This window comes from Balaenoptera borealis, assembly GCF_965194805.1.
Source record: "Balaenoptera borealis genome assembly, chromosome: 13".
Lineage (NCBI taxonomy): Eukaryota > Metazoa > Chordata > Mammalia > Artiodactyla > Balaenopteridae > Balaenoptera > Balaenoptera borealis.
In genome coordinates, this window is record NC_138870.1 from 13,342,320 (window position 1) to 13,360,616 (window position 18,297).

The window sequence follows — 18,297 nt, forward strand, 5'->3', positions numbered from 1 at the left end:
AAATCTGTCCAGGAACAAAGGAAGCAGGATAGGACAGTAGAGGTGTCCCATCTTGACTTTTTGTGCCCCAGTATCAATCACTCGTTAGCTGCAGGCTGCCCTCAGCCTGAGAACGCTATCCCTCAGGCACTTCCCAGCAAGGTCTCCCCCTTCAGTGACAGACGCCTGTAAGGAGCGGGGTGCAGCTAGATGCTATTAGCAGTGCCAGGGAAAGGGGGTGCAACAGCCTGGCCCAGTGGACCCACGCGAGGCACCAACAGCATCTTCCAGCATTTAATTCATCGCCCAGAGCTGATGTAACTTCTAAATGGCAGAGCCAGGATGCAGACCCTGATCTGCTCAAGCTCTTATCACCACAGAGGCATGGATTAGCCTATTTATCCTACGATCTGAAGCTTTATACAATTAGTATTTTTTTTTCAGGGCCTGCTTTGTGCCAGACACAATGCTGAGAGCTGGAAAGGGAGATGTACCGACCAGGAGTGAAATGTGGCTTTACCATCGCTTGTGAGCTGCCTCGGAGGCCTGAGCCATCCTGACGGGGGGACTGAGAGATTAACGCTTGTTTTTCTCCTAAAGGCTGACGAGGTGCAGGATGTGATGCATTTTAACTACACTGCGTGGCCTGATCACGGGGTGCCCACAGCCAACACTGCAGAAAGCATCCTGCAGTTTGTACACATGGTCCGACGGCAAGCGACAAAGAGCAAAGGCCCCATGATCGTGCACTGCAGGTAACCTCATCAAATGCATTGTCGGTTAGAAACCACGGAGGAAATTGCCCACCATTAAACCGCTGATCAGACTGAATTAACAGTTAAATCAGTTACGATTTTTTAAAATGTATGATTAACTGAAGTCTTACTAGATACTTGATTTACTTATAATACGGCTATTTGAGATTAATAATATTATTGCCATTATCAGATTAAAAAAAAAAAAACCTAAGGAGTAGAAAGATAAAGGGAATCACAAAAGTTCATGCATCCAGAACATGGAGGAGTTAGTATTCAAATCCAGGCACACCCGTCGCCAAAGGCCGGGCTTTTAAGCACCGTGTGATAGTACCCTATCCTATCAAGGATTCTGTGGGGTTATTAACAGAGCCAAATACAAAGTCAAATTAAAAATAGCCAATCACAACCCAGAGGAATATAAATAGACATAAAAAGCAAGTTGAAGGAAAGGTGAAATAAAAACATTCGGCTCATGAAGATAAACATATTTGCTAGGTTTCTCTTCCAGATTATCTCTATATTTCCAGATGGTGCAGATAAAAGGGGCTATATGATCTACTGCATTATCAAAAATCAAGGACCACACTAATCCCTTACAGAAAGAGTTATCTTTGAATTTAAGCTTTCTTTCCTACCATGTGAACAAAGCTCCATCAAAATCCAGCAGTGTGACATAATGTTGTTGTGAAATGTTTACGCAGCCTCAGAAGAGCCAGGGATATAAATGCACTCCTGTTGTGTATCAGCAATAGCAGCGGGATAAAGCTGTCAGAGGAGGCATTGGTAGCCAGTAATCCTGGATCTAGTACCTTGGTCTGTGAACTAGAATGGCTAAGGGTGTGTGTGTGTGTGTGTGTGTGTGTTTGTGAGAGAGAGAGAGAGAGAGAGAGAGAGAGAGAGAATGTGTCTCCCTGGAAAGAAAAATGTTTCATAAGCTACCAAGGTTCTGATTAGGGAGATTACCCTTGCTGTCAGTCATTCCCAGGTCAAAAGCTTTGCTTCACCAGATGAAATTATCTCATCTCAAAATGGTTCTTTCCAAGAGCAGAAAATAAAGCTGCTCAACCCTGGGGTCAAACACATGGACTCCTTTCACACACGTAGCAGGGTAGCAGGTATAGTTCTGGATGTGACTTTGCAAGTGTTCACCCAGACACAGAACATTTTATCTGAGAAGATAAATCCTAAGAGGGAAGAATTGTCTGGTAGAAGAAGCAAACCAGGGCTCTGAACTCATGGTTTTTCCTGTTGGATTTCTCTCCCAGCAAATCCCACTTGTAAATTGGTTTTGATTTCTATTTCCTCATATTCCCTCATAATCCAGAGTTCAGAACCAGTTGGCACTTCAGCCTGTGAGTGATTGGAGGAAAAGGACAGCTGACTTGAACTGTGACCCTGGGGACTGTGGTAGAGGACTGGTCAACCCATATCACTCCACTTCCCTCTATGCTCTGAGCCCTGGGATCTGGGGACTGGAAGAGACTGGGTCCAAGTATTAAATCTGATTTTGAGGCAACTATCTGGGAGAATGAAGCCGACCAGCACCCACTAGCAGGGCAGACGCACTTTAAGGAAGGTCTGAGACGATGAACTTGACCTAGGGCTGAAGACGCACAAACTACCAGGGCCCCAGCCCTAGAACTAGGGTGTGTGTGGGGGGCATCTCAATTAAACTTTCGAGCTGGGTGTGAGGGCTTAACTCTGAGGCTACTCAGAAGACTGGAATTGTTTACGTGTATCAGCATCCTGGGGGGCCGGAACTGACTCTCCAGGAGACTCCATATGGAATCCTTACTTTCCTAAGGAACAGAAACCCTGGGGGGCGGGATGGGCAGGTATGGCCAAGGCAGACCCACACCTCTCTAAGAGAGGTCGCAGTGATCGAACTGTGGCATTAGGAGACACATCAACCACAAGTGCATACTTAAACATGAGTTAAGTGGGAAATATTGTCAGTTTCGTCTTCCTTTTTCTCAATGATGCTACATGTAGTTTTGGTGTGCTTTTGGTTTTTGGTTTTGGTTTTGGTCTTTTTTCATCGCCAGTTTGTTTCCAACAGTGTAGAAGCGCTAAGTGATGTGTGTCGGAACCTCTTTTTCAGTGCTGGAGTCGGCCGGACAGGAACATTCATTGCCCTGGACAGGCTCTTGCAGCATATCCGGGATCATGAGTTTGTGGACATCCTAGGGTTGGTGTCAGAAATGCGGTCATACCGGATGTCTATGGTGCAGACCGAGGTAGGGGCATAATCACATGTATTTTTAAATTTGCCCTTGACTGAAAAACTTCCCATTATTCAATCTCATACGTCAAAACCATTGTCTCGAATTTTTTTTTTTTTTTTGCATCTGCCGTTCCCAGTTTCTTATTGTGCACATTCAAACTGCTCCAAGGTATATAAGAAACAGATATTAGTCTCTAGAAATCCATTCGGTGTACTGTGCCCGCACTTTTATTGGTGTTACATGCCCTGCAGTAACCCAGAGCACATGGGTGTATCCGTAATGGAATAAAAGCTCTTTGAACAGACTGAGAGTTCGGTGAAGGTGACAGCCATCTGGGTAAATGCCACCAAGTGGAGACTTGAAAACTGATGTGATTTAATTTCTATACAAAATGCTAGATTTGATTCAATAAGTTTGTCATTAGTTTGCCCTTCCTGTGGCTCAATTCACTTTTGATGATAATATCGGTTGACTTTGTGCTTTGTGATGAAATAAAATCCTTGCAATTTTAAGGATTTCCAGCCTCTCATCTACCAGCACTGCCAATCCCTTGAGCTAAATGAATGGAATCGTCATTGTAACAACATGGAGGCATCCCCAGAAATATATATATCAATGCTACGTGCTCCCCTTCCTCCTCTTCTCCCAGGTGCTCTCCACCTCGAAGCCTTAAAACGCACTCAGGCTGGAGTGGCAGCCCCAGACAGACAGCACCACACTGCCCTAGAGCAGCAGTGGGTGTGCAACTGTGCGGGTTCACAAACCCAAGCACAATAGTTTCTTCGTAATCCGAGTCACCCAGGCGTACTCGCAACTTCTTAGCTTCAGGCGAACACTAATCCTTTTTCTCCAGGAGTGTGTGTGGGAGGAACACTTGAGGACTGGAGCCCAGCCTGGCCCGACCTCTGACTCAGTTCCCAAGGGATTAAAACCTGCCTTAATCTTCCTCATGCTTTTCCCACCAATCACCACTAGATGTCAGTATAACTCAAAAGTCCACAGTCCGGGCTGCCGTCTCAATGCTTCCGGTTTCCCCTTTCCCACCCTTTTTACTTTTCTCTCCTGCCTCCCCATCCCGTCTGACCAAGGCTTGGCACAGACCTTCCAATCTGTTTATTTCTGAGCTCTAGCAAGATCATAGCACTTTGGAAAGAGTAACTCATTCACATTCAGACGGCTCAGGGATGATTAGGAAGCAAGACATCTATTAGCGTGCTCACTTCCTTGAGATCACTCACGTTCCAGTTCTGCTACCTTCTAATTTAGCACTGTGGAGACATAGACATCATCCTATTCTCATAAGTTTAAAATGTCCTGGTTTCCCAGACAAGCCCAACTACCTAGTGATTAAACAGTGCGTTATGAATCCGTCCATATTTTTGGCTTTCACTTCCATAAATCTGTATCCTCCTATGTGATTAAAACTCTCTGTTATGTATATTGATCTCCAAGCTTCAAAGGGCCACTCCTTATTTTAAGTATTTTGGATTTGATGAATTGTCTGCCCCCATTGACTTAATGCATACCTTTTATAATTTTATAGACTGTGATTACAGCCTGTTGGCTTTCATCTTTCCAACGACAGCATCCTAATCCCTTTTTAAAAGGTTTACCTTCACACGATAGACCCTCTATCCAATTTTCAGGGCCATTATCTTTCTTCACGTGTGGTAATCCCAGGACACCAGGGCCGCCACCATGTGCCTTTCTGTAAAGCTGAGAAAAAGTTGGGTTTTCTCTGTAACTTTCTTTCCTCAAATTTTGACTGCTTCTTTGTTTATGGTCGTATTTTAGGTTGACATCTCCAGGGAAACAGTCTTTTTTAAGTACGATATCCCTTCCCTGAACTCTCGTGGGAAAATTCAAAGTCAGCAGAAGAGGCAGAGGTCACCACGGGTCACTTATTTTTCCCAACTGTTCCAGTTCACTCTTGAGTTCCCTCAGGATTTTGCAGTGATCCTCTCTAGTTCAAGTTATTTATTTATGTCGGTTTTGTTAGTTATGTCTGGAACAACTTGTCCAATGATTTACCTCTGTTTTCCTCATTCCTGTGCTCTTTGTGGCTCAGCCTGTAACTTGAATGTTAGGATTTCCTTAACATCCTCTTTGAGCTCATTCACGCCCCAGTCCTGCTGCCTCCTAGTTTACTGATGGTAATAATAAAGAGCAGAGTAAAACATTATTTTTCTTCATCATCCCAGAGCACTCCTTTGACACTAATGGTTTTCAAGAGGCCAGAATGATTCTCCAGCTGAGTCGATGTATATACAGAAACCACAGTGTGTTGTGTACAGCTTACCTCCCATGCTGGTTTTAATTTTCCTACGCCCTCTTGACGGCCCATTGCCTTGATTCTAGTACCCCACCCCCTCTACAAACAGCAGAAGTCACTGATTAATTTGACCATATCCTCAGATGCATATTTCAGGTCCCTGCAACACGCCGCATGGGCTGTATTTTGATGAGCCCCCTTCCCCCTTTCTCAGCTGACCAGGCACGCCGTGTGGACCCCTGCACAAGAGCAGCGACGGGTAGTAAGAGAGTAGGGTGGTCAGGCCAGACCCCAAAAGAGGCCCGGGACCGACCCTGACCACTGTACAACTCACTTCACCTCTCAAATCTCCCATTCCGATGAACAGATACACGCTACTATATATAAAATAAATAACGAACAAAGACCTACTGAACAGCAACAGGGAACTAGACTCAGTATTTTGTAATAACCTATAAGGAAAAGGATCTAAAAAAAAAATAGACATAGATGTATGTGTAACTGAATCACTTTGCTGTACACCTGAAACTAACACAACATTGTAAATCAACTATACTTCAGTTTTTAAAAAATTAAACAATAGAAATATATTTTTTTAAAAAGCTCCCATTCCTCATCTGTAAAAAGTGAAGGACAACGTTCATTAGTTGTCTGTTGTAAAGTATACATCAGGTGAACCGATATCATCAAGATAAGTGCTTTGAAATTGTAAAGTGCCACACGTGGATGGCCATCGCCTCTCCTGGGCTCTCTTCTATTTTTATCAAAGGTTTGCTTTAATTTTCCTCTAATAGGCTTTCCCTGGAGGTCAGCTAGGGCCTTGCTTTGAGCAGCCGCTTCTCCTCATCGGCAGCCTCCTGATTTCTCAGGAACTCTCAGAGATGCGTCTGTAAATAGTCTTTTATTTACCTTTCCTGTGGCCTAGCTACTTTACTTATTTATTTAGACACAAAGTTTGGCCACTGCGTAGGTATGGGTTGAGAGACCAGCCAGTCTCTGAACTTATCGATGCCCTGTGCTGCACTCAACACCAGAAACAATGGAGGGATGTGTCATAACAAGAAAGGGAAGCTCAGTTACTGATGTGATATTGTCACAATATAAGGGATTATATTTTCCCCAAATTTTGCTGAAAAATACACGTGAATCCAGGGAAGTTTGAAGTATTTAATTTTATCCTTTGTATGAAGTTGTCATACAAAAGGCTCCTTGAAATCCTGTGGTTATCTTAACTGGTTCTTATTTAAAGGTTATTTTTAATGGTATTACTTAGAAACTCCAGAAAATAAGGAAAAAGGAGAAATGACCTTGACTTCATGGCATAAAGACAGCTACTCTCAATATTTTGACATATCTCATCTCGGCCTTCATTCAACTATAATGCTCACACAATTGTGCTCATATGCCCTATACACATATGCTAATTTTACATTGTGATTTTTCACTTAATATTTTGCTACCTGTATCATCCCAAATTGCCTAAAACTCTATAACTCTCATTTTAAAGACTGAATACTGTTTCATTTTAGATATGCTGTTGCTTACTTAAAACATTCTCATTTTTATAGGACATTAAATTGGATTCTTTCCTTTCTTACTTTTATCTGTCCACAATGCCATTTATTAGCATTTTATTCATTGTATCTCCACCAACTGTAGGTAAAAATGATTGCTTCAACAAACTCAAATCATCATTGAATATTATTTTTTCCTTTAGGTTTGCTTACTTTATAGATAAAAATTAGTTTTAATTTACAATTTTTTATTACTCGGCCATTTTTTGCATATGGTTTAATATTTTCTCAGTTTACTTAAATATTTAATAAGCACAAACTAAGTGCTGGGTATTAGGAATAAAAAGACACGGTCCCTGCCTTCCAGGAATATTTGGTCTAGTGGTCAGTGTATTTTATTTATTTGTCACTTTAAGTGTGCATGTTACTGATGTGGATGAATTTTAAACAAAGATGAAGGTATCAACATTTGTCATAATTCTAGAAAATATTCCCTCTCAGTTTCTGGTTTGCCTTTTATTTTATTCTTTTTACTGCTTTTTACATACAGTAGTTTGACATTTTTATTTGTAACTTATTTCATTGTTTAAAGTTTAAACAGTCCTTCCTTAAAGTAATCAGAAAAATTAACCTATATTTTCCTTTATATTTTTATGGCTTAATTCATTAAACTTCCTGGAATTTATTTCAGTGTATTATGAGGTGATGTGCTACTTTTTTTTTCAAATAGCCCCATGATTTATTGATTGAATATTCATTGCCTTTAGCATTAAGTAGTGATAGTCTAAGCCCTATTATTAATCAAACTATTTCTACAGTTGATTCTCTTGGATTTTCTAGTTATAAAATTGTGTCATATATAAGGAATCTAAAAAAAAAAGAAAAAAAAACTGGTTCTATGAACCTAGGGGCAGGACAGGAATAAAGACGCAGATGTAGAGAATGGACTTGAGGACACGGGAAGGGGGAAGGGTAAGCTGGGACGAAGTGAGAGAGTGGCATTGACATATATACACTACCAAATGTAAAATAGATAGCTAGTGGGAAGCAGCCGCGTAGCACAGGGAGATCAGCTCGGTGCTTTGTGACCACCTAGAGGGGTGGGATAGGGAGAGTGTGAGGGAGACACAAGAGGGAAGGGATATGGGGATATATGTATATGTATAGCTCATTCACTTTGTTATAAAGCAGAAACTAACACAACATTGTAAAGCAATTACACTCCAATAAAGATGTTAAAAAAATTGTCTCATAAATAATGAAGAATGTTTCCCTTGACATCACATCATAGCATTTAATACTGCCATAGTATTAAAATATTATATATTTGCACAAAGATATCTTGCTCTAAAACATGTCTTTGTCTTTTGCTCCAGGAGCAGTACATTTTTATCCATCAGTGTGTGCAACTGATGTGGATGAAGAAGAAGCAGCAGTTCTGCATCAGTGACGTCATCTATGAGAATGTCAGCAAGTCTTAGTTCAAAATCCAGACCAGTAAGTAGAGAAGAACCCATCATGGGCACCCTGTCTTAGAACAATGGGAGAGGACATGATGGGATACGACAAAGGCAGCAGTGGCTATTTGTGCTGACTCTGACCCCACAGAGGTGGTCACAGGGAGGTGGTCATAGGGAGAGACAAATACCATAGCGGATCTTTGAGCTTCAGTGGGCCTTGGTTGGTGGGTGTGGCATGCAAGAGCTTCAGCACCTCATGAAGATTTGCCCTCCATTCCCTCCACCCTGAACCTTAAATTACTCTGATATTGGATCTGTGCCTGCAATATCAGAATATTACCATCCAACGCTATTTATCTAGATACTTTATGCAAACATTTTACTGACTACAAGGGCCATACAAGGGGCTACAAAGAAGACATGAGCTGAAGTAGACACCCCAAAGAAGAAAAACAATATTGACAATAGTCTTAGGTTAGCGGAGTTTTCAAATGCCTTGATCTCATCTATTATGTGAGTACTTACTTGAGAACATCGTGAAAAAAAATCGTAACACAGTCAATGCCTCGTGCTCATGTTTTAACTAGGAGATCAGATTTCGGAGGTGTAAGTAATCTTGGCTAAAGTAACAAGTAATCTTCTAACTCAACTCAGTAAACAGAGCATAGAATGTGTCTGAATATATTAAGGTTGGAGGGATCATTGACAGGGAGAGAGAGGACAAGGGTGCCTTGAGGAAGAAGTATGGAAGGATATGGACTAGTGAGTACCAGGATAGGATTAGCATCAGACCATTACATTCATCAACAAAGACAGACAGAAAGCACAAGGAGGCAGGAAGGATAAAGAATAAGGAAAGACAGACAGAGACAAATCTGCAGGTAGAGGGAAAGACAGAGCCACAGAAAGGAGGACTTGCACAGAGAAAGATGCACAGATAAACCCACGTCCACATGGGCTGTGGGGTTGAGTGTAATGAGAGCTCGTGATGGAATCAGGAGGCGGTCGCTGTACTTCCAGCCACAGAGCTGTTGATGAGCGGCTTTGCTCTCCCAGGCTGCTTACCGTCTTCCTCTCTCTCCCATTTACAGGACAGGACATGATGTGAACCCATCCTCCCTTGCTTCCAAGAGTTTTCTGGGGGGCTCTACTAGCCATTTGCTAAGAAGAGCCCTGCTTTGTAGTATGTGGCCAAGGAGATAATTTATCTCATAGAAGCACCGGGAAGACTTAGCCTTAAAGAGCCTACAGTGTCTTTTTGGACTCTCACTTCTGGACATTCAATAATGGACCAAATTCAACCAGACACCAGAAAGGTCCAGACGCTCTGCAAAGGGCGGGAAGCACAACACTTCCGAAGAGTTTCGCTGGCCCTTTGCTGGTTGGGCTGAGTTTTTTGTCGTTGTTTTTAAGTGCAATAATTTTTGTACGTGTGTGATTTTATCAGAACGTTGAATTGTTTTCTGCCCGCACTCTTGATCAAGCTCGTAGCCCAAGAAGGATCAGGAATTGTTAGTGTCAAATTATACCTCATTGTTAAAAAGAGGCATGGCCACACATGAAAAAATGGCAAATCTGCGTCAAGGAAATTGAACCAGTGCTATCTATAATCCAACATAAGCTACTGGGTCAGGAGTGGGGAGGGTGGATCGGGGGAGAGAGAAGGGTTCTTCCCACAGATCAACTGCGTATCTTTTCCAAATATGAAGAGCTGTAATTCAGCTTCAAAGTAGAGTAGAAAAAATATTTAAGTCTTAATTGTTTTAGTTCTTGATGTTTTTTTCTTATTAACGGCTCAGTGTTTCTTCCTTGGCCCTCTTGGACTAATGCCACTGTCCAGGTTCTTTTTCAACAAACTAGATCTGGTTCAGAAGACTTTGAAGTCTCACTCTTTAGACTCCATTGCTGTCTGAGCAATCTTGGTGCCTAGAGTTTGCATTCCTTTTTCTGTTGACCTGCATACACGTAAAAGCTATTTCTTTGCGAACTATAGGCTGTGAACACGCACTTTCTTTCCCCTGAAGAGCTGGGAATTTATGAAGTTGTGGCAATGAACTGCAGCATGCTAGGACAATGATTTGCCTACTTTTTTGGGGGGTGATATTGTCAAGCGTCTCCATGGATTCTGACAGAGATAACTTTCTGTTTCGTTTTCTTTGGGGTTGTCGGTTTCATTTTAACCTGTGTAACTAGCAACACTCTATTCTTTGCATTTTGTATAATTACAGTACATAATTGTGTCTTGTGACATGAACACTGTCAGAATGGACACAGATGGCATCCTGAAGCCTGTTACTTTGTGTCGCTTCCTGAGAATGAAGAGGTGATGGATATACAAAGGAAAACATTTTGAGTTGAAAGTAAACACAAGCTTGCTGCTTCACTGGGGCAGTTGGCTGTCCTGAGCCTTCCTGTGTGTGTTTCAGGAGGCCGTGTCCCCCTCTCTGTGCATCCGCCCCTCGCCCTGGATCCCCGCTTTCCTGCGCATCTCCATGAAGCCATGTACGCATCGTCAGTTTCACATTTTATCAGTGACCTTTGTAACGGTAAAGGATGCCAAGTCAACAGCTCTGCACCCCACTGTCTCTTGTCACCAAGGCCTGGCCACAGCGGAGCCTGGCACAGTTCTTTGCAAGACCTGGCCAGGCAGGGATTCTCAGGTTCGCCTCGTGGGGAGGTGGGGAGGAACGGCAGAGGCTGTCCAGACCCCGCAGGTTAACAGCTTGGGCTCCCTGGGTGTTGTCAGCTTTGACTCGCCCCCGCCTCTTCCTCCCCTTCTCACCTCCCTGCTGCCACCTTCTTCTCTTCTCACTCCCACCCCTTTAAGTCCCTTCTTGGGCATGTTAATAATGTACCACTCCATTCCCAGGAGTACATGTGGCTAAAGAAAAGTAGCAAGTGTATGTGTGACTTCCTTAGGTTTTCGCACACGGACAGGTCAGGAGTGAAGTAGGTAACGTTGGGTGAGCTGATAAGACACCTGCTGGTGCTGGTACATTTCCCATGTTCACAGACTGGAACTTTACTTCCCTGAAACTTAAAGCACTTTGTAAATATTTTATGATTTTCTTGAGCACCCCTTCCAGGTAGGGATCAAATAGTCCCAGATCAGTTTTCCCAAAAGAGAAGATGAAGTATCCAGAGTTAGACGGAAGCCTCAGAGTTTAGACGACAGAGAAGTCACACCAGGCACTTTACCAGATCATTCCTTCAGGGGTCTCCACAGCCGTCACTCTGTACATCACTGGTACACCGGTGCTCCTGAAGTGTACAGTTTATGATGGGAAAAGCATCCATCTGTCTGAAGACTTGGGTTTCAATCCCAATAGATGACTTTGAAATGTATCTGTCCTAAGTCTCAGTTGATGAACTGTAGAATTACCTACTAAAAGCACCATATTTCACAGGTGTAAAGGGTATCAGATCTGATAATTCACACAAAGGTGTTTTGTATCTTATTCTTTCATGTACCCTAGGGGCCCCTCGAACCAGCTTAATTTTCACTCCAGGATTCAACTCTAAGAATTCCAGACAGGAGGCAGCTAGGGCCTCTGTGTTACTAATTATAGTGTTATTTGTAATCATCTGTGAAGTGCTACAGTGCACTGAAGATAGGGGCATTAGCACAGGCATTCATAGTAGCCTACATGGTGCATAGAAAGAGCTGAAGATTTTGGAATAACAAAATATTTAACTTTGAGTGCTACTGAGATCAGATTCCTTGGCTGCAAAAGCCAATTTCTGAAGTTAATTGAGAAACTACCACTAGACTCTAATTTATAAATTTAATATCTAACACTAATACATCCATACCTACACATTCATTGTATGGCTTTATTTAACTTGAAAAGGAAGGAACGTGATGGATGGCAACCTTTTTGGGGGGACAGTTCTAATTCGGGGTTGACAATTTTCCACTACAAAGTCAACACTGCCCCCCAAATTTAAAATTAGAAAAATTAGTAAGGTTTTTTTTTCAGTTCTTATAAAATCTTTAATCAGATTCTATAATCGTTTCCCTTTTCTAAAAGCTGTCCCTGACCCCGGAAAGGGGATACATCTCTCAAAGAAGGCTGTGGTGTCAACGTGTAAAGCAGGGGCTGGAGACTTTGGAACTGAGTCTTTTGCAGACCTTACGAGAGCTACTGGCTAGGGGATTGGCTGTCAGCCAAGGGGGTAAAGTTACTGAATCCAATCTCTAAGAGCCAAAATCCTCCCTGCTTTCTAGCAAGGAGGCCTTCCTTTCCACCTCAGGAAATGTCTGACGTGATGTGCTTCAAATTAGCTGGCGCATTTCCTAGCTCACTGATCACGAGCCTGGGGCCTGGCCCAGGCTCAGAGCTCAGAGGCCGTGCCCAGGACTGAACAGAACAACCACTTTGGCCAAAGGAGTTAGAAAGCAACAAAACCTAACACACACAGACTTCTACCTTTGGTTTTTAACAGCCTCTTTTGGATGCATTTGAAGGAAACTTGAGCCATGATCTCTCTGACTCTTGGCCTTCCACAGCAGCAGGAGTTTTCAGTTTCACTTGATGCCTATCACAAGGCCTGATCCTGGTGGGTCACTCAGTTAAAGATGGAGGATCATGTTTAGCTCTGGAAGTTGTATCATGAGGGACACGAACAAACTGTTCGGGGCAGGGTCACCTGAACCCTTACGACCTTGTGGAAAACAAAGGCCATAAACACAAGACCTGGGGCAAGTGGGGCTCTTAAGCCTGGGGTCAAGGACGAGTCCCTAGTTCATCCAATCATTCATTCAACAAATATATGTTTATCTAATCCACTGAATGAATGAAGCAATCAATCAAGGAAAGATTTTTTGACCACTTGCAATACACCAGGCACCAGAGACACAAATGGTGCCATAGGCTAACTTGTAAAACTATGTTATGGAATCAGAGTCTGGTTGTTGTTGGAAGGACTAAGAAAGCATGAGACAAGTCTTTTTCAACATTTTTCACTTGTATAGCTCAAATGTTGTCAACCTTCTGCAGTCACACCAGTAATAGTGGTACACCTTTTTTCCCAATGGCTTAAGGACAGGAACACCAAGTTCTCACAGTTTTTGTTACTCATCAGGCACCACAGACCCTGACATGGTCCTCCCTTCTCGATGAGAATCAGCAAGCTAGCCTTCTCTCCTACTCAAAAAGACTCTCCATCCCTGGCAAATGGCTAATTCTCTTCTATGGAACACTTCCAGAGAGCTTCTGGAATTGCCACCTCCAGGGCAGCCCATCACTTCATTCCTCAGAAAGCACTTTCTTCTCTTGGTTACACATCTAAGGAACTTACTAACATTAAGGATGGGGATGGGATTGAAAGTTCTAACCTCCAACCAGCCCCCGTGCTTTGGTGCTTTCCAAAAGTTTTCTCATTTACATAAGCTCAGGTGTGGTTGAAAGGGTTTTGTTCTAAACATCCAGACACCTTTACTGCTCTTATCACTTGGGAAATTCCAAGGGTTTTAGGAGTTCTAAATATATATTTAGGAGCTCTAGGGACAAAGACTAAATATATATTTCCTATTACAAATCAAAATATCACAGGTGTTCCAAGCCAAAGTGAGAAGTAAAATCCAGTTCTTCTGATTTCCACCCAGGTCCCAAGCTGTCTGCTATATGCGTGATTCTCAATGATTAGAAGTTTCTAACTTTAGCCAAATGTTCATTCGTTCACCAAATGCTTACTGAGCAAAAATGCTATGGACCAGGAACTGGCCTGGGCCCTAGGAACACAAGGATAAGCCCCGATGTCTCCAGGCAGACAGCAGGTGGAGGTGAGGCTGATGGGGTTAAGGCAGGTAAATGAGACGAGACACCCTGGAGCCCCTGGGCCCTCCCTCCACTCCTACCCGTGGTTGAAGCCAGCAGAGGGGTGATCTGCAGAGCCCGGGAAAGCCCCTCATGTTCTTGGACCGACGTATGGCTCTATACCTCTCATGGATAGAGGCTTGAAGTCCAAATCGACTTTCCCATTTTGGTAAAAGGGCAGGCACTGTGGCACTGACCAGGGCTGCCTTGACAGAGGCCGGCTTTTAAAACTTTCCATTTGAGAAATAGTAAATTTCTAGCCCTCAAAGAAAATCATTTGTTGACTCAACATCCCATGTCAGGCACCGTGGAAGGGGTTGGGGCTATGAAGATAGATGAGACAAGGTCTCTGCTTAGAGGAGTTTACATTCTAATAAGGGATATTAGAATGGGAACTAAGGGCAATAGAGTGGTACAGATGATGTGGTAGAAATACATAAAGCAGCCAATGTAGTCCCAAGAGGACAGGTGATTTCTTTCTGGAAGGGTCAAGAAAGGCTATACAACCATGTTAAAGTATTAAAGACTGCGGAGCCACATTAAAGAATACTAATGCTGTACACTCACCCCCGCGTGCAGCGAGCATTCAAAAAACACCCACGGCGTCAGTGACCAGGGCCCATGTGGGTAACCAAACCTCTGAACCTGCCTTCTGAAGCTTTTCTTCTTGGTTGACTCCAAAATCAAAGTTTCTTTCCAGGCTTCCACAGACAGCTCCCTTGCATGTGTTTTTCAGCAGAATCAAGTAGGTTTACTGTCACTGCAAATGTAACCAAGCATATTGGGGTTACATTGCCCAGGCACTTGCAGTCAGTTCTGTTCACTGGGAGGGAGGAGAAGGGGTAGACTGTACTCCCTGGCCCCTAGGCCCTCAAAATCTGCCAGGAGCAACCTTCCCTGCCTCTCCCTCCCTCCCCCCTCCTCTATCTACCTATCATCTCCGGATAGAGACGGTGGTGCCAGAAAGATGGAAGGGGGCTGGGTCCCTGAGTTGCCACCTGGAGGAGAAACCCCCACCGGCACTGGCCCATGATGTGATCCAGTAACACATTTCTACCGCGTCGTCATGAGATGCTAGCATCGTCGGCTATGGCAGTCAACATGCCCTTAACTAATATGGCAGCTCAAGGGTAACCTTTACAACTATGTTCCATCTCAGTAACGGTGGGAGTTTTTCGGGGCAGTGGTGTGTGACTACCCAATAAAATTCCCAGGAGACAGAACAGAGAGAGGGTAACCCACAAGGCAAATACAGGCTCAGGAAAAGGCCGCAGAATCATGATGGATTCTTTTAATAAATAAACTTTTCTATGGAAATACATGTACTCTTCTCCAGAAGTGGTTTTCCTCCAAGTTAGATCTCTCCTTCTCTCTCTCTCTCTTTTTTTTTTTTTTTGTAATTGTTGTCCATTTCCAAACCCCGTAACAAGACCATTACTCAGGAAACCCACTCAGATTTTTGAACCACATGCGAGGCTACTGACTCTGAATCTGAGTCCTGGGTTTCAGTGAAAAGTAGGCCCCGGAGTAGGTCCACATCAATGAAAGCTCAAATGTACAGGAGGCCGTGAGGCTTGGTATGTGGGGAGATTTTGAGCCTGTGTGTCATGGTAAGTCCAGAACAGTGGAAAGGAGTTCAAAGCCAGCTGATACAACATAATTTTGTTCAGTTCTGAGAACACCAAAACATCCACAGGGCTGTTTCAACAGGAAAAGTTAACTGCAACCACTGCTGCCTTTACAAACACAAAGAACAAAATCATCTTGGAAGGGTTCTTTCATGTTCAAAATCAACCGAATCACATCCTCCCTTAACCAATGAACTTGGGAAGCAGGACAGCACAGGGCCCAGCAGTACAGCACATGGAATGGTTTAGAACAAGGGACTGTGTGGATGGAGAGAAATTCAACTAAGACTCTGCCCCTGACTGTGACTCAGTGGCCTCATCTGTGAAATGGACATAGTGATGGTAGCTTTCTCACAGGGCTTCAAAAAATAAAGAAGATAATGTGTGAGGGGCTGAAAACAATTCCTCGAATAACTTAGTATATTACATGGCTCTTCAGGACAAGCACGCCTCTCACCATCTCCAAGGGCCACCTTGGAATTCTTGAATACATTTGATAAGAGCATCTGAAGCCGGTGCCTGTGCTGGGCTGGCTCAGTTTCCCCAGGGTGACACCTGAACTACCCCGTCCCCTTCCACCCCCGACAGTCACGGACCCTGGGATATAAAAGAGGTGCAGCCTGTGACCCAAGGAGGACCCTCGTGCCATAGGCATATGGTGCCAAACAGGAGCTGATCCTCTAGATCAGAGCCCTGCACTGCCCACGCCTGGCTTTCGACTTTGATTCTCTGCTACCAAGTGCATCACAGAACCCACACTAGCGGGTTTCCCAGCAAAGCAATGCCAGGGCCTGGTTCACATTCAGTGAAAACATCTGCAATAGTGCAGGCAATCTGTGCAAATCTGTTGCACTAAAACTCTGTCCGAAAAGCTGGCTACTTGTTCTGAAACCAAAACGTCAATTTGTACAAACCGCAATACGTAAGTACACCTGGGCAAGCACCACTTGTGAACACCACTGAATGCCTCCGTGAACCAGCTGCTTTGTTCGCCACTGGGCATAAGAAGAGCTTCCTCCGCAGGCTGCGCTGACAGCTCCTTGCTGTGGCGCCTGGTGGTTTGGGGAAGCAGAGTGGCGTGATCTCAACAGTATAGACGTGCGAGTCACAGCGCTCTGCCACCCAGCAGCCCTGTGCCCTTGAAAAGTCACCCTACTACCTCTGAGCCTAAGCGTCCCCACGAAAGGCAAAGCACTATCTACTTTATGGAGTTGCGGGAAAACTCAGAAGCGGTTGTGTAAAGCATGAGCCAAGGGCCCGGCAGAGTCAGCATGGGATAAACGCTGTGTGATTCTCCAAATCTCTCTCTGTCTAGCACATTCAGACCACCACACCCCTCCCGCCGCTCATTCCAGCATCCAGACATCTGCAGAGTGAGCGCGCCCGAGTCCTCATCACCGTGGGCGCACTGACCCGGAGGCCCCGTCCACCAGGCTTGCTCTCCACGCTGGTGGTACCAACCCTCTGTGCTAAATGCGGCCAAACTTGGTGCCAGGAGCTCTGTAAGAGAGCCCTCATCCGCGCACGTCTATCAGGAATGTGGGAAACTCAATTTGACAAATGTTAAAGGAAGTGGGGCACATCTGAGCAATTCCTGAGAGCTGCTTTAATTTACAGTTTGTAAATCCACTGTGCTATCACCGAGGCACAAAATAACAATAGTTATTTCCTCATTTTTTTTTTTCTGTTGCTGCAGGACAAATGAAATGATTTACCCAAACGTCTACATTCTGCCCTATAATAAGATTGGCTTTAGAGATGAGGCAATCAACTAACTTCCCTGTTTGTTCCTAGTAAAATGTGTCCTCACTTATTAGTTGCGGGATACTGGGTTGCTACTAGGTATTAATACTCTAGACCTTCTCACCATGCAAAGGGCTGCATTTTGTAAGTGGGACAACAGGTCATGGCAATTGTCATAGCCCGTGGTCCAAGAGCTCTGCCGTCTTCATTCATTCAGTCGTGCGAGCAAAATTGATCCCTTCTCCACATGCCTCCTAGGAGCTGGGGAAGGCCTTGCCATTGTTATGATTACTGGATAAGCCAGGCCACAGATTAATTCTCAGCAAATGTGGGTCCATTCCTGGTTCTGGCGTGCCTATCAGAGGGAAGACTGGGATGAGGAACAGCTAATAATATTGCCCTGATTTGTTAGCGTCTTACATAATTCTACTCCAAAGCAGGATGGGAGGGTATTCTCTCTGGTGAGGGCAATTCTTGGACAGGGTCTTAGCTGTGAGCTACCAGCAGGCACATCCCCCGGCAGAGGGGGATGAGTGCCTGTGTCCTGTGGGGCAAACTGGCAGTGCACTAAGGCTGGTCAGGAACCTTTTTGGCACCAGGGACCGGCTTCGTGGAAGACAGTTTTTCCATGATGGGGGGTGGGTGGGGAGGGGAGGGGATGGCTCAGGTGGTAATGTGAGTGATGGGGAGCGATGGGAAGCAGCAGGTGAGGCTTTGCTCGCTCGCCCGCTGCTCAGCGTCTGCTGTGTGGCCCGGTTCCTCACAGGCTGGGGACTGGTACCACTCTGCGGCCCGGAGGCTGGGGACCCCTGCACTAAAGCATCTGCTGCTCTCTCCCATTCGCAGGAATTCCCTGATGCCCCAGAAAGCCAACTCCATATGCAAAGTTCCAGCCTGAA

At 44.4% G+C, this 18,297-nt stretch overlaps 1 protein-coding gene across 3 annotated transcripts in view; it reads left to right on the forward strand.

The window, feature by feature from the left end:
* The window catches only part of PTPRO (protein tyrosine phosphatase receptor type O), a 233,641-nt gene extending 218,293 nt beyond the window's left edge, over positions 1-15,348 (forward strand). For all 3 annotated transcript variants that reach the window (XM_082352579.1, XM_082352581.1, XM_082352580.1), the window contains 4 exons: positions 580-734; positions 2,839-2,974; positions 8,125-8,245; positions 9,300-15,348. In XM_082352579.1, coding sequence (XP_082208705.1) covers positions 580-734; positions 2,839-2,974; positions 8,125-8,229 — 396 coding nt within the window. In that variant the 3' untranslated portion in view covers positions 8,230-8,245; positions 9,300-15,348. The remainder of the gene's footprint in view (positions 1-579; positions 735-2,838; positions 2,975-8,124; positions 8,246-9,299) is intronic.
* The last annotated feature ends 2,949 nt before the right edge of the window (positions 15,349-18,297 follow it).